The sequence below is a fragment of the Sceloporus undulatus genome, chromosome 5 (assembly GCF_019175285.1).
Source record: "Sceloporus undulatus isolate JIND9_A2432 ecotype Alabama chromosome 5, SceUnd_v1.1, whole genome shotgun sequence".
NCBI classification, from domain to species: Eukaryota; Metazoa; Chordata; class Lepidosauria; order Squamata; family Phrynosomatidae; genus Sceloporus; species Sceloporus undulatus.
The window spans coordinates 86502951-86518702 of record NC_056526.1 but is presented as its reverse complement, the minus strand read 5'-3'; the positions used below and the strand labels follow the sequence as shown (position 1 = coordinate 86518702).

The following is a 15752-nucleotide window of genomic DNA, read 5'->3' as shown; positions in this document are numbered from 1 at the left end:
TTATTATTATTATTATTATTATTATTATTATTATTATTATTATTATTATTATTATTATTTTAAAAAGGATTATTCTGAAAACACAGGAACACTTCCTCTAATTAAGCCAAATCTATTGAAAGCAAAGGCTGTTAACATTCAAGCAAATTAAAATGGTCTTCTAAACACTTTGTGTTATCTGAAAGCAAAATTACACCATGTAACATTTTAAATTGCAGGTTTCTATGCTCATTAGTGCAGATTATCCATGACTCTGCACTGAGTGCAAAGCATTCCCATCATAGTAGGACACGTAATTTCCTAGGGGGGTGAAAATCTGGACAGTTCTGATCTGTAATTTTAATGAGTTATTCCTCTGAGCATTTTGATATAAGAACCACTCCTGTTTGAGGTTAAATTCTGTGTTGCATTGACTAACAATCCAAAATAGCAGCAAAATAGAGGGTGTCTGAAAAATTATATTTACAATTTCAATTCTCTCTCTCTCTCTCTCTCTCTCTCTCTCTCTATCTATCTATCTATCTATATATATATAGCTGAAATTGTAAAGATAATTTTCAGACACCCTGTATACAGGAAGGAAGGAGAGTGAGGGCAAAAAACAGCTACAAGTATTTCTAAAATACTGTCCTCTATAAAATAAAATAAAAACAGATTTTGGTAACTATTGAACCTATTTTTTTTTTGAGTACCTAAGGTCCAAAATGCACTGCAGAAATAATCCAGTTTGCCATGCAAGGGGAGCTGCCTCAAGAAAGACCACATATGCCAATAGTTGGCAAGAAAAGGCCACAACTTTATTAAACAATAACAAAACCAAACGTAGGGTTGGCTCCAATGCGTAAGGTCTGGACCTGTCATCGATCAATCCCTGATTGATCGATGAACCCATATGCTTTGTCACGGCCAAGCGTTAGGATGGCAAGGGCAAACTGGGTACCAGCCCCTGATGTCCCATGGTATATGGTTATTCGCATGTTTGCATAACCAGCCCTTGTCACTGGGGGATGCTGACTCGATGTTGCCCCCACAAAGGCAACATTGCTGCCCTCTCAGCACCCCTGAGTCCCTGTTTGACTCCCAATCCAGTGCTATGCAGCTCTGGAAACCACGCCCAACAGATTCAAGACCTATGCAACCACAAACTGCCCTAGAAGTTGTGACAGGATATCTGAAGCCCAAACATAGGGAGGGAGGGTGGGGAGAGCTGGGCTGGAATAGCAGTGAGGCCCGGTCCATATGGCCTTAAATAGGCCTACCGCCCAATCGTGGGGTGAATTAGAGTGGGATACCGCCTTCTCGGCCATCCCCACCAATCCCAGGTAACGCCAGGGACACCACCACCCAATTGGGAGGCACGTCCAGTCCCATAGCCTCCAGGGACCTGTAGTCCAGGTGCAGGGAAGAAAGTGCCTCCTTTTCTGGCCTCCAGAAAGCCAATTGCGGGCCTGGAAACCTCACATGCAGCATGCTGTGGGCCGGAGACTTCCAGGGGCCGGCACCCAAGCCGCTGCTCCCCGCCACGGCAACCGGCCCAGCCTGCTGAGTCGAGCGGCCCCATTTGAGACCACTATAACTGCCCTGGCTCAGTGCTAGGGAATCCTGAGAACTGTAGTTTATTGTGGCACTAGAACTCTCTGGCAAAGAAGGCTATTAGTCTCAAAAAACTACAGTTCCCAGAATTCCCTAGCATTAAGCCAGGGCAGTTAAAGCGGTCTTAAACTGGATTATTTTTGCAGCATGTTTTGGACCTAGTTCAGTTCTGTACTGGATTGTAGCCAGTGTATTTTTCACAAAGGGAGGTTTTCAAAGCAATGGGAAAGCTAAAAAATGGTAGCTCTGAAACAAACACAAAATGTTAATTTTACAACAGATTAGTAGACTTTGAACTGTTTAAATTTTACTACCAAGCCTATTGAATGAAGCATCATTAAAACTATTGTTCTAAAAAGACAATGTGTTTTATTACATAGGTAGTAAATATGTACCCTAAATACATATAAACAGGTTACTTGTTAATAATAAAGTCTGCCACATCAGCAAAAATCCAAAAGTGGCTTTCAGAAAAGTTGATTCTTTAATTTTCTTTTAAATTTTTATTAAGGAATCAGTCATAATACAATACATTAAAGCATTATTACTCATACAACAATTACTCCACACAAAACTTAGTTCACAAGATACATACAGATACATACATATACAAATCAGTACAATCACTGCTTCCTCAAGCTGGTCTTGTTTAATATTTCCTCACAAGCTTCTTCAACTTTTTTGAAAATGCAAATGAAAATAAAATGTGTCATTACTAAAATCCCCTTACAATATAAACCACTTCACAATGCCAGAATAATCTTTTAAGAAATCTGAGAAAAAGCATGCATGTTGAAGAATTACAGCTCCCCTAATAAATCTAACACTTCTCTATGATTTGATATGTAACATGTATGCCAACTCATACTATAGAAAAATACAACCCACAGATATGAAAAACTGTCTGCTGCATTCTGGTAGTATCATGACTTTAGATAACACATACAAAAAAGGTATTACTTTTCTCTGCTGTGCCATAGTCATTGCACTGCAGAATTACACTTGCAATTTTACTATGGACTGCAGAATTAATCCCAATATTCAGGCTCCCACACAGAAAAAAACACTACACTGATTTATGTTTTTCAAACCATTCTAGTCCAACGGTTCCCAAACTTTGGACTTCCAGGTATTTTGGACTTGAACTTCCAGAAGCCCAGCCAGCTTGGCCAACAGTCATGAAATCTTAGAGCTAAAACCCAAAACACATCTGGAGAACCAAAGTTTGGGAAACATGGGTCAGTCAATTCAAATTTTTACTGCCATAAGGCATGCTTGGGAATAAGATAACAAAGGAGTCCTTTAGACCTCACCCTAAAAACAGCAGAAAGAAAATAATTTCAAATCTACAAGCATTAGAAACACCAGTTAATATCCAAACATGCTCTTACACAACAATGATACACTTCCATTAGTGCACAGCATCCCCCTTCTATTTTCAATGATCCCTTACTACATCCCACACTGTTCCAGAAGATTCAGACTCTTAGAAGGTGGGGAGGGGAGCAAAGCAGGGTAGTGCACTGAGGACAAACAGAAGACTACCTCACACAAGCAGCATTCTGCTTATTCCTCATACAGGGTCACAACAGCATGGGTACTGTATGCTTGTCTTCTGGACCAGGGCTAACTAGAAATGCATCATTTTTCATTGGCACCTAAAACAAGTAATTATCTAAAGTATTCTGAATAATCTATATATAGAAAGCCACAAGGAGGAAAAGTCCCATGGAAACTCTCCCAATGTTTGGGAGAACTTCAATGATAAATGAAAATATTTCTGACAACTTTATAAAGTTTCTCATGCTACTTTTAAGATAGGGGTGGGGAAAGTGTGTTTTAAGGACATTTGATCTCCAAGGTCCTTTTAAGATATCCGGGGCCCTCAACACCCCCCCCCCACATGCACACACATATTTGGCCCCCAAAACAGAACAATGTGAGAGCATGGGCAAGGAGGTGTCACCTCCAAAATCTCATAACCACAGCTGCTGTTTCTTGATTTAAGTGACTCCAGAAACCTATATAAAATTAATCGTCTGATTAATTTAATTAACCACTAATACCAAGCTGCAGTATTAAGATGATGATTTAGCAATTGGCTACATAGGTAAACTGGAAAAAATGAAAAGGGGGTATTAAATAAAGGGTTGGGCAGAATTTGAAAAGTGGTATTTCCATATTTTTTTTACAAGATTTCAACTTTTTTCCAGTAACACTTAAAATAATAGGAACAATTTCCTCAAATTCAATAGCAACATTTCTTAAAATGCTTCAGAGTTCTCTACTTATGTATAAAATAGTAAAGCCTGCAAACCTGGTGGTGCAGTGGTTGAATGCCTGTACTGAAACCACATAGTTGTGAGTTCGATCCCAGGAACTCCAATGTCCACTTAGCCTTGCATCCTTCCATAGATCACTAATATGAGTACCCAGCTTGTGGGGGCAATTAGCTTACACATTGTAAACTGCTTAAGGAGTGCTTAGTTCACTGATAAGTGGTATAGAAATGTACTTGCTATTGCTATTATAAAGCTTCATTTCATGCACGTATAATAGAAACAGAACTATTCAGGCAGGAAACTATAGTTTTATGGAAACCTTTTCCCAATACATGTAGTACTTAAATCTTGGTATGTACAATTAATTTCTATATTTATCATTTTAGATCTCATATGTTCAAGCATCAGCCTTTCATACTGGGTCTTACTAATGGGAATGCCAACATTGCTAAGTACTTTCCCAAAATAATAAATAAAAGCTAAATTCTGGTAGACTCCAACACAGCCAATTACTAGAGTCTGGAAAAAGACATACTTATTTCTGATAGAACCTAGGACATGAATTCAGAACCTTAACAGTATCCTCCACAGAAGATGCCAAGAATATATTTGAAGGAGTCTGGTAAGTCCCCTTCGCACATTTTGAGATACTTCCAATCAAAGAAGACAAGAACTAACACTGGAAGCCATGAACAAGAGTTTGAAAAAAGACACAGGTAGCATCTCTCTGGAGAGCCAGCATGGTTCAGTGGTTTGATTATGACTCTAGAAAGCAGGGTTCAAATCCCCACTTGGACATAGAAATCCACTGGATGACTTTAGGCAAATTATACTCTCTCAGCCTCAGAGGATGACAACCTTTGAAGAAAGTTGCAAAAAAAAAAAAAAACCTAAAAAAACAACAACTATGATACGATTCAGTTTATGGTTGCCTTGAAGGCATGACTTGAAGGCACACATCAACAGTTTATCTTTTATCTTCAGAGTATGGGTTGTTGTTTTTTCAATGTAATTTGAAAAATGTATTTTACATTTTCTGCAGTACTGCCTCTCTTTGTAATTGCACAAAAGAGTTCACAAGGCATCATGACTGAACCCCACACCCACTTTTTATCCACAGGAATCTTATCAACAGTTCCTGAAAGTGCCATACCCCATTTTACTGCCCTTAGACGTCACCTGCCTCTCTCTCCTCTCTGTCCCCCCACCCTTAAGGAATCTTTGCAGCAACAACTCAAAGTCTTCTCCTGTCTTCTAACTCCTTTTAAAATTATTTCCTGCTGAATTATGGCAGGCCCCAAGTCCCTTCCTCCCAATTTGGAATTTCATTTTGTCCTAATGGGTTATGGTTGCCACAGACAAACACGCAGACATTTTCTTTTATTATTACAGCTGTTGATATAAAAAAATAGTAACCTAATATGGAAACATTTCACATTTCATGTAGTTACTTACTTAAAATGGAGATCTTTGAAAGTAAAATGAGTTTCTACTATTCCAGTAGTTTTCACTCGAGTCCGAAGAACATCCTGCTGTGTTGGGATATAGTTAGTGTGGGCTATCCTGTCCAAGTCATTCAAATAACTGAAAACATAAAATTAACAGATTAAAATAAAGATAAAAGTATCAGGAAAACATTACAGGTTGAGTTTTCCTTATCCGGGATTCTCACATGTAAAATACTCCAAAATCCAAAACTTTTTTCATGGGTGGCTGAGACAGCAACATATTCCTTTCTGACGGTTCAATGTACAAAAATTTTGTTTCACGAGCAAAATTATTAAAAATATTAATGTATAAAATGATCTTCAGGCTATGTGTATAAGGTGTACACAAAACATAAATGAATTTCATGTTTAGAATTGGGTCTTATCATCAAGATACTCATTATGTATATGCAAATATTCCAAAATCTGAAAAAAAAATCCAAAATTCAAAAGACTTCTGGTCCCATGCATTTTGGATAAGGGAGTCTTAACTTATATATCTCTATGATAGGACATTTTAAAATAATCTTCATGCACAAGGAACATCAACTTTATGCTAGGATAGAGGTGGGTTTTTTAAAAAAATATATTCTGATGATATTATAGGAAATTCAAGAGGAACTCATACATTAGTTAGCCTCCTGGAGTGAACTATCTTAACATGATTCTAATCTCTGCAGAGGCTTGTAGTGGACCTGATCACTGATCAGTATAGTACAACAGTACTATACTGTTCCTCCATATTAAAATACCATCTAGCAAAGAAACCAGGCCCAGAGTGCAGCCTACCAAATAAGCAGGGCCACATGCCAGTTAGGACAGACTAATGGTCAAGTCCTGAACCAGACCTGACAAGGTGGCCTCTGTATGAATATTGAAGTGTCCAAGCACAAGCCAATGGAACCTCAGAGTCATCCCCGAGACTAGTTCAGGAAGCAACACCATTTTGAAACAGGAAGAGTGGAACACCAACAGAATCCCTGTTCTATACCATATGCTACCTGACACACATCAAACCTGGTAGATTTGGGATAGGGCACAGAATGAGAAAAACAGAAATTACAATGGATCACTCCCATTCTGCTTCCCTATCACCAGTGTCTTGGCTTCTGCAGCAGAGTAAACCTAGACAGGCAGAACTGAGCTCCCTTCCTCTGCTTTCATTCAGTCTCATATTTCTAATACAGACCAGTCTAGCCTGTCTGTGCAAGGTAAAGTCTAGCCTGGACTGTTGTTCGTCCATTCATCAACCTGGTATTTGGCATCAGTGTTCTGAAGCCATCTGAATCAAAGGGCAGTTTGTGGAAAATCAGCACTCTGTTGCACTTCTCCTCTTCATAGTAATATGACATCCCCTATATATTTCCTTCTGGTCCCCACAGTTTTCGTGACTGCTTCCTTTACCACCCTCCTTCTTTTGGAAACACATCCCTTTACCAGCAAGCAGCAACAGCAGCTATGAAGACAGACAAAATCAGGCAGGCATGTGAATAACAACACAGGACCAATTCACACAACACAGTCATAGCACTGTATTCCACTTTAACTGCCATGGACACAACCTATGGAAACCAGGGGTTTGATATTTAGGAAGGGATATTTAAATGCAATCTTCAATTTTTCATTCCATGCAGTGGGGTAAAAAATGACTCCAATATGGCCATTACATACACTGGGGATTACAAAATATTACAAGTTGGGATGGCATAAATAGGGCACTCACACTTGTAATATTCCAAAATCTTTAGTGTTTTAGAGATTAAGGCAACTGACCTCATTAAAGTTGAGGAATGTGTGCAGAACTGAGTTCTAAAAAATTAAAAACAAGATTTTACTGACACACACACACACACACACACACACACACACACACACACTCCTGCAAGTCAGTTTGATATTTCTATTTGGGCAAAGCAATTTTATGATGACAGATATAAATCTCATGACATCTGTGGAATCTTACAGACTCCATTATCTAAAAAGTTTAAATACGTATTGCAAACATGGGCTACAATCCTGTATGACTCAGCATGGCACAGCAGATCTGAATGTCGACCTACGCAAAGCTGATCACCCCATGACTTGCTGAACAGTCTCTGAAGCCCTGTCCCGCCCCCAGCCTTTCCCTGCTTTGTGAAGAGCAGACAGGAAGGATCATAGAAATGCCTAGCTAAATACTCATAACGAGATGCAAAACAAATACAGTAGTGCTGAGACCTCAGGAGGACCCCAGAAGAGCATGGTGCTGATGTCATTATTTTGTCATTGGCTAAGAGGAGATATTTCTGAGATCCTGCCCGGCTCCTCACAAATCAGGAAATGGCCTTCAGGAGGCTTCAGACACTTTTAATAGGTCTGGGGGTTTTGGCACAAGAAGAAAGAGAATAACCCCTGCAGTGCCCAAAAAAGGACATATATGTGTGTAAGGGAATTGTTTATGTGTGTGTGTGCATACATGCACACGCACATGTACATCTCTAGCAGAATGCCAGCTGAAAGTCTATTAGATCCATAGAGGTAAAAAGTATGACAATTCATTGTAAATTGACAGAGCATTAGTTGCTGTAGTTTGATCTCATCTCTGTAATCAGTTTCTCATTTGCTGCATCCTTTTTTCAACAATGACACGAATTTGGCAACTGAAGTATTACTAGTAGGCCATGATTCTTGTTTTATGCTTACTATGCTGCTGAGTCATTAAGTTGATACTCTCTTGATCTGTTAAAACAAGCTTGAACACCACTGTCTTTCCATAATCTTTTGATAACTCCAGCCAGTTCTGTTGTCATGAAGCCCTCCTCTGCTGATCCTGCTAGAACAAAGAGTTGACGGGCATCATCCTATTGAAAAAGAAATATAACTGATTAGGAATTGAACTAACTTTATTCAGGGAGCAAATCAGCCATTCCAAGTTTTCAACTGCCATAATGGCAAAATATGATTTTCTTCAGATTGTTTTGGAAGGTATCAATCTATGTCAGAGTAGGTAACTGTGGAAGGATAGGAGGCTGCACATCTGGTCCATCTGGTGACCTTAGATAACTGTATCCCTCATTGCGCCCCTCTGCATTTTTTTTTTAAATCCTGTTTGTTTGTTTGGTCATGTAGGACATTTTCACCATGTTTGGAGGGCCACCTAAACCATGTTAGGCCCATGAGAGGCCTTTTTTAATGACAAGAAGTGAGAGGAAGTAACTTTATGTTTCAAAAAAGGTTTCTCTGCTGCTCAAGTTGGCTAATATGATTTAATTAATAAAATCTCAATGCCCATGTTTCACTTAGGTTTAATAAGTATTTCCAAGATGTTATGCCCTTACTAAAAGAAACTGACAGGATAATTCATACATACATTTTAGCAAGTGATTGCTTGCTCATTCATTATACTTGTTTAAAAATCCACTAGAACTGGGAAGGGTTTGGTCTACTAAACTTCTCAAACAACAGATTCTCAAATATGCATTGCATGCTTGTATTTACCACAGTCTTCTGATGATGGCTTTTTGTTTCTTCACTAGGAGTGTTCAAATGATATTTCTTCTTGTTAAACCAAGGAGATATAAGTGAACCTCCATGCTCTCACCATAGTACCATGTACAATTGTCCCTCTGTATCTGTGGACTTGCCATTTGTGGTTTTGATTACTCATGAATGGCAAGCCCGCAGCTCCCTCCCTCCCTGCCCCCTTTCTTACGTCCAGGCTTACCTTTGCCTTGGGGGCCTACAGGGAGCCTTCTTTAAGTCCAGTGGGGCAGGCTTGGCGTTCCCTCAGCCAGGCCGCACAGCATTTTTTGGGCTGTACTGGCCTTGTGGCAGCCACACACTCTCTTCCAGTCCAGTGCAGCTTTTTCTTGCTTGTGGCGGCTGCCACAAGGCCAACACGGCCTTCTCCAGGCTGGCATGGCCTTCTCTTGGCAGTGCTGGCCTTCTCCAAGCTGGCATGGGCTTCTCTAGGCCATCACAGCCTTCTATTTGTTGCACCAGTTGACACAAGGCTGCTGCAGCCTTCTGCAGGCCAGTGTGGCCTTCTCTTGGTTGCGCCAGCTGACACAAGGCCAGAGCAGCCTTGCCTTGGCTGTACCGGCTACCGCAAGCCCAGCATGGCCTTCTCCAGCTCAGCGCGGCCTTGTGTTGGTCAGCTGCTGCAAGACACTGCCACTGGGGACAATGGGATTTGAATATTTGCAAAATTTCAGATTCACGGAGGGTGTGTGTGTCTAGATTGGATCATCTGTGAATCTAAAGGGATGACTGTATACACAACTGTAAGTCGAGAAATTTATGCCACAAAATTGACCCTAAAATTCTGGGTCGACTTATATATGGATCAGTACACTAATACTGCTGATAAAGGTCCTGAAATAAGCTCCACCTGATGCCCCACTCTTTGTGCCTTGAGGCAGGAGTTTTTGTGTATTTGTGTGTGTGAGAGAAGTTTCCAGTCTGATCCATAAACTTTCTCTTCCAATTAAAGAAGCACCCAATTTAGCTCCACTTCTTTGCCTTTCCATTCCAATGTGAAAGTCTTCTCTGCCATCCAAAGAAATACCCCTTTTAGTGCCACTTGTTTCCTTTCCCAGTCTAATCTGAAAGCCTTCTCTGCCCATCAAGGAAACACCCCTCCTAGCTCAATTTCTTTCACTCCCCAGTCCAATCTAAAAGCCTCTGCTCATCAAAGAAAAACCCCTTTTAGCTCAATTTCTTTCCCTTCCCAGTCCAACATGAAAGCTTTCTCTGCCTGTAAAAGAAACACTTATTTTAGGTTCATTTCTTTCCATTCCCAATCCAACGTTAAAGCCTTCTTGTCCCATCAAAAAAGCACCCCATTTAACTCCACTTCCTTCCTTCCTTCCCCAATCTGATGTTAAAACCTCTCCTCCAATACCAGGGAAGTGATGTTAGGCGGTCAGGAGGTCCAGAGAAGGAGGGACAGAAGTGGTGTTTCCCCCTTTCCATCCTTTGTTATACCCCCATAAGTTTTACCCTCAAATTATCCACAGGTCATATAAAATCCATAATTTTGACCCTGAAACCTTCCCCCAACTTATACACGTGGTTGATTTGTATACAAGTATATATGATAAATAACTGACTGATATCCAAATAGAACATCTATATAGTCATATAAGAAAATTATTACATATAAGCAAAAACATAAACTTTTCTGCATGTGACAGTTAAAATATCATTTTATGAGCATTCTTTTAAATACTACTGTTTTGGAAGCATTGCACAAACATTTCATCTACTCTCACTTTGGAGGATGAGCATAAACTGGTAGAGTAGGCAGATTTCCTACAACCATTCATTTTTCTCTTAAACTGGAGGTTTTATTCATTTGTTTAATCCTCATCCATTCCAGAAAGCTGAAATATGATTTTTCCCATTGGGGAATCAATTAAGCAAGATGAAAGAAAATAAAAACATTGTGAATAACAAAGGTAACAAATTATTGTAAATCATTTTCAGAATTAAATGCAACATTTAACATGAACCTTAAATAAAGCATTATATCAATACTCACTGCTCTGGTAGAATCCCCAAAATCTATCTTCAACCTTCCCATTGCTCTAATTATAGCAATAATGGACTGAATTGTATTACTGTAGACAACAGCTTTGTATTGTTTACATTCTTCTTCTGAATAACCAGCTTCATGGATAATTCTAAGAAGAAAGAAAAATCTTTTGATTACTTATCATTTATTAACTTTATTAACTTAATACTGTTACTCTTTAAAACAACTTACTTCATTTGTTTCACAATTGTGCTCTTTCCTGATTCACCAGCTCCTAAGAAAAAGCAGAAACACCACAATGAAAACATACTATTTGTTTCATGTTTTAAACATGATACATCAACTGTTTACAAACTGTATTCCCGTGTTCTCAGACCTCAGAACAGTGGTCCTTGAACAAAAGAACTACAAAGGAAGATTGGAAAGAGAAATAGTGGAATTGGAATGTATCCACAAAGTCTATGAGAGCTCATACTACCCGCTCTTTTCTTTCAGTTTGTCTCAAAGGTGCTACAAGATTCCTTTGCGTACTGATTTTCCAGACTGACATGGCTGTGTCTTTGAATTCCCCATCTCCTCTCTGGTTCCCAAACTACATTTCAATACTCAATATGGATACACACTCTCTCCGCCTTTTAGCAACATTCTTTCTCGTGCCTTTGTTCCCCAATGACCATTGTTAAAACTGTACTTGCCACTTAATTTACACAGGTTTGAATTTCAACTGGCTTTCTCACACATAACCAACTTATATAGGTCTGTCTCTGGACTCTCCATTCTACCCTATGCATCTGAGGAAGTAAGCTCAAGTGTACGAAAGCTCATGCCATCAGCTTCTTTATTTCAGTTAAGGTGCTCCAAGATCCCTTTGCATACCCATTTTCCAAACTAACACAACTATGTCTTTCAATACTACCTCATAAGACTCAGAGGTTCTGCAAATGAAAGAAATGTCAGTACTAATTCCTTTTATATAGAAAACTACGCATACAGAAGGTGTATTCCTGTCCAGGGGAGATAGGGAACAGAAGATGCCAGGCTTGTGGGATCCACTTTTTTATTGGGACCCCAAAATCTGTGAAGTGGAGCCACACATAAATGGTTTCAGAGGTGGCAGACAACTAGGATGACCTACATACATCAATACAAATCTAATTCAAATTTGCTATACATCAGGGATTCGAACAGCCTAATTTGGACATAAAAATCATTACTGTTTAACAACTGAGAATTAGAGAGGCCTGCTGCAAATGACCCAGAAATTCATCAGTCAACCTTGTGACTGCCTCTGTTTTAGGGTGCTCCCAATTTAAGCATGAGGGCTGTTTAGGTCAATATACCATGCAAACAGCATATTCCAGAATATTGTGCATTACTCAGAAATCTGTATGAAAGTAATCCTTAACGGTAGAAAGTCTGTTCTGTTCTACTGAATTCAAGATGAGCTTTGAATTTAAAAATGAGATAATGCTATTTTTGATATCAATATAGCTTTTAGTTGCTGTAATTACATTTGGAAGTTTAAGTTGCTTATACTTTTAATTTCTTCATTTGGAAATGAACAACAAAATTTAAAAAATGGAAAATTGGAAATACAAAGTGGACCTGGAACAAAAAGTTACATTGGTGCGTTACACATGCGCCGAAAGTACGTGCCAAGCACATACTAGGCTTAGAAAGGGGTGTCCTTTCTGGACACCCCTAACCCTAGTACGCACTTGGCGTGTACAAAATGGCGGGGCTCGTTCTACACGGGCGCCGCAATTTGACGTCGCATCTGCATAGTGTCCGCACATCATGCGGTAGAAATGATGCCACGAGTGCGCCATTGGCGACTTGCGGCACCATTTCTGCGGCGCAAGAAAAAGCTGCATTTTGCAGCTTCTTTGTTGTTGCGGTTCCCGGAAGCAGCAACCAGCGGCGCCAGCAGACCGCCCTTTTTGGGCGATCTGTAAAGCGCCATTGTATCCAGCCAGTCGCCTCCCTTCCCCTACACATATGCAGCAAGATATTCAAACAGACTATGCCTTTCTACACACCTGGGGATGATTTTCTTTTATAATGGTTACTAAGTATTTCATTGTTTTCAAGCACACTTATAGGATGGTATGCCTGTTTGACTGGTTGGAGGGGGCCTGAGGTCTTTAGAAATAATATTTTCAATTTCTGTATATCTTACAGCTCATTCATGTCTGCTGATACCTTTTGCCTTGTTCCTGTGTGGACTTGTTTTGGTTCCAAGGCTGAGGCCTTAACCCATTTCACTGTTGGAGCAAACAATAACATTCACAGCTTTCCTGTTAAAGAGGTGTCATTCAAGAGATTCTAAAATATATATTCCAACCATATATAAAAACTGAATTGACATCCAAATGCATCTTGAAATTACACCCTACTCCAAATCTCACGTTACCATTCCTGAACATTATCTTTCATATTTGTACTGTAATCTGATTAGTTTACAATACATTTCTATTTTCCCCTAAATACTCTAACCTGGCTGCTAGCCAGAAATACACCGCCTCCATTTAGATACAGAATCCAAAGACAGAAAGAAACAACAACAACAAAAAAAAACCCAAAGAGTTATCTATCAGCTTCATGCTCCCACACCAAGTACTTGGCTGATTGCTGTCCTACAGAGTGCTGAGAAAGACAAGCAATTGGCAGAATAACTATTCCCATGTTCTAACATGCAATCCCAGCAAACATGCCTGCACAGACATGGAAGAGTTAGCAGCATTTCAACACTGTTTTCATTTATATTCATATACTATACAGTATATATTACATATGCATGTATCTCATATACATTCGTCATTTTTTTTTACAAAAAATCTGTGGAAGTTATTATTTAATCAGTCTTTATATCGATAAGAACAGAGAAACAGATTCACCTAGCATCTAGATTATGTTGTTTTTTGGCAGGAGGTGAAAACCTATTTTCCCCGCAGGCATTTTGCCACTTGTTTTTAGTGCTTTTAAATCTTTTAGTATCTCTTGCAGATGATTTTCATCTTTTAAATGTGACTGAAATGATCATATTGCTTAACTTTATCCCTTATTACTATTCTGTATTTTACTGTTGTACATTTATACATACTCCAGACATCTTAAGTTACTGGGCAGGTTAAAAATGGAGTGAATGTATCAAAAAATATGCAGGAAGTGTGATGTCTCTGAAATATATGTTTATGAGGATGATGGACATCCCATGTTCATCCTAATTATACGGACTTGTTACAGAGATCCCTTGCAATATGTTGCAAAACATTACTGTAATGCAGGTCTACTTCAAAGGTTAGAATACGAAACCTATCTTGCAACCACTGGGACCAGAAGACTACAGATAATTGCTTTTGTGGATTAGAAATTTTGTCATCCAACAACCTGTGCATCTATAGATCTTTCTGTACCCCTCTTCCCTCTGAAGTAAAGTCTGGAAACAGGTCTAATAGGGAATTAGAAAACATTGCCCCTCTTGGCACTGACCAATTTATACTTAATTACAGTATATGAAACTTCTTATGAATTTTAACTGGAAGTCATTTGGGAAGCCAATCTGAAATAAGCAAATACGAATGACTTATCTATTAAACTGACCCTCAGATGCCCTGAGAGGAAGGTGTCGTAAAAACAGTTCAGGAAATTGCAAAATATATCCTTGCGATGCTGTCTCACATGTGTTGTACTTTCTTCTATAGATTTCCTTGCCACATAGCATACTGTACAACATAATTGCCCTGTAAATGACAGCAAGTAAGCACCATCTCCTTATCACATTTGCTTCCAGAATTTAATACACCTTTGCAGGCCCACTTATGGGAAAAAACAAAACATTTTTCCACTGAAACATTTGCAAGTGATCCAGCACTCACACACTCAGCATGGGACTTTTTCCTAGGGATATGTCACTAATCATTCACTGACAATCCCTGTCAACATTTGGTATCAGTGCACAAATATATGAATATTAACCTAATGATTTATTAGTGTATGACCATTTTAGGAACCATCAATGTAAAAACAGAATAGTGAATATATATCCTAGTTGCAAAGTAACTAAAGAAAATTTTATACAGATGTGTGTGTGTGTGTGTGTGTGTGTGTGTATACATATATAATTTTTCTTTAGCTACTCTGCAAGTAGGATTAAATTGCAGCTCAACAACAGCTTCACACACCAAGTTGTTCTGAACATGACTGATCTCAATCTGATGCAGGCATAATAAAAAAATATCCCATATTTGAAAGTGGGGATTACAGTCTGTTTTTATCTTAGGCATTACTGAGCCATCATTCCAAAGTTTCAGGTCCTTATAGTTACAATGTTCTCATTCTCTAACTGTAAATAAATACATAGGATAACCTATACAGGGAAGCTGGGACCAAGTGGCATATGCCTAGGGTATAACTTAGAATAAAGACCTTTTTTTTTTAATAAAAACCTGTAAGATATGGGTTGGGGCTTCATTGCAAGACCATGTATCACAACTCTTTGTTTTAAAAGACAAGTGAAAAAATAGCATAAACTATATTCTTTTTATTATTTATTGAAGTCACGTTCTTTCATTCTGCTTTCATACAGAATTATATTTTTTTCTCTATCTCTCCAATTTTAAATTTACTACTACTGTTGATCTGGCACTATTTCTGTCACTTTAACTTATCCTCAGACCCTGCATTCTGAGGGACACAATCCTATTCAGAATTCCAAATTCTCTATCCCATATTTCACCACTAATAGTACGCCCTTCACATCTGAAGGAGTTCGATTCTGCCCCCCCCTTCCCCGGCAGATGAGAAAACGTGCACATGCTCAAGCCCCATTATAGCTGTTATGGGCAGCGATGTGTACATGGACGTGTTGACATG

General features: G+C 39.0%; 1 protein-coding gene across 1 annotated transcript in view; it reads right to left on the bottom strand.

Moving 5' to 3' along the window:
* Positions 1-11203, bottom strand: part of GNAI1 (G protein subunit alpha i1) — an 18133-nt gene extending 6930 nt beyond the window's left edge. The window contains exons 1-4 of the mRNA XM_042469526.1: positions 11109-11203; positions 10884-11025; positions 8045-8202; positions 5331-5459 (exon numbers count right to left, since the gene is read on the bottom strand). Of these exons, the coding sequence (XP_042325460.1) occupies positions 5331-5459; positions 8045-8202; positions 10884-11025; positions 11109-11185 (506 nt within the window). The 5' untranslated portion in view covers positions 11186-11203. The remainder of the gene's footprint in view (positions 1-5330; positions 5460-8044; positions 8203-10883; positions 11026-11108) is intronic.
* Positions 11204-15752: the final 4549 nt, after the last annotated feature.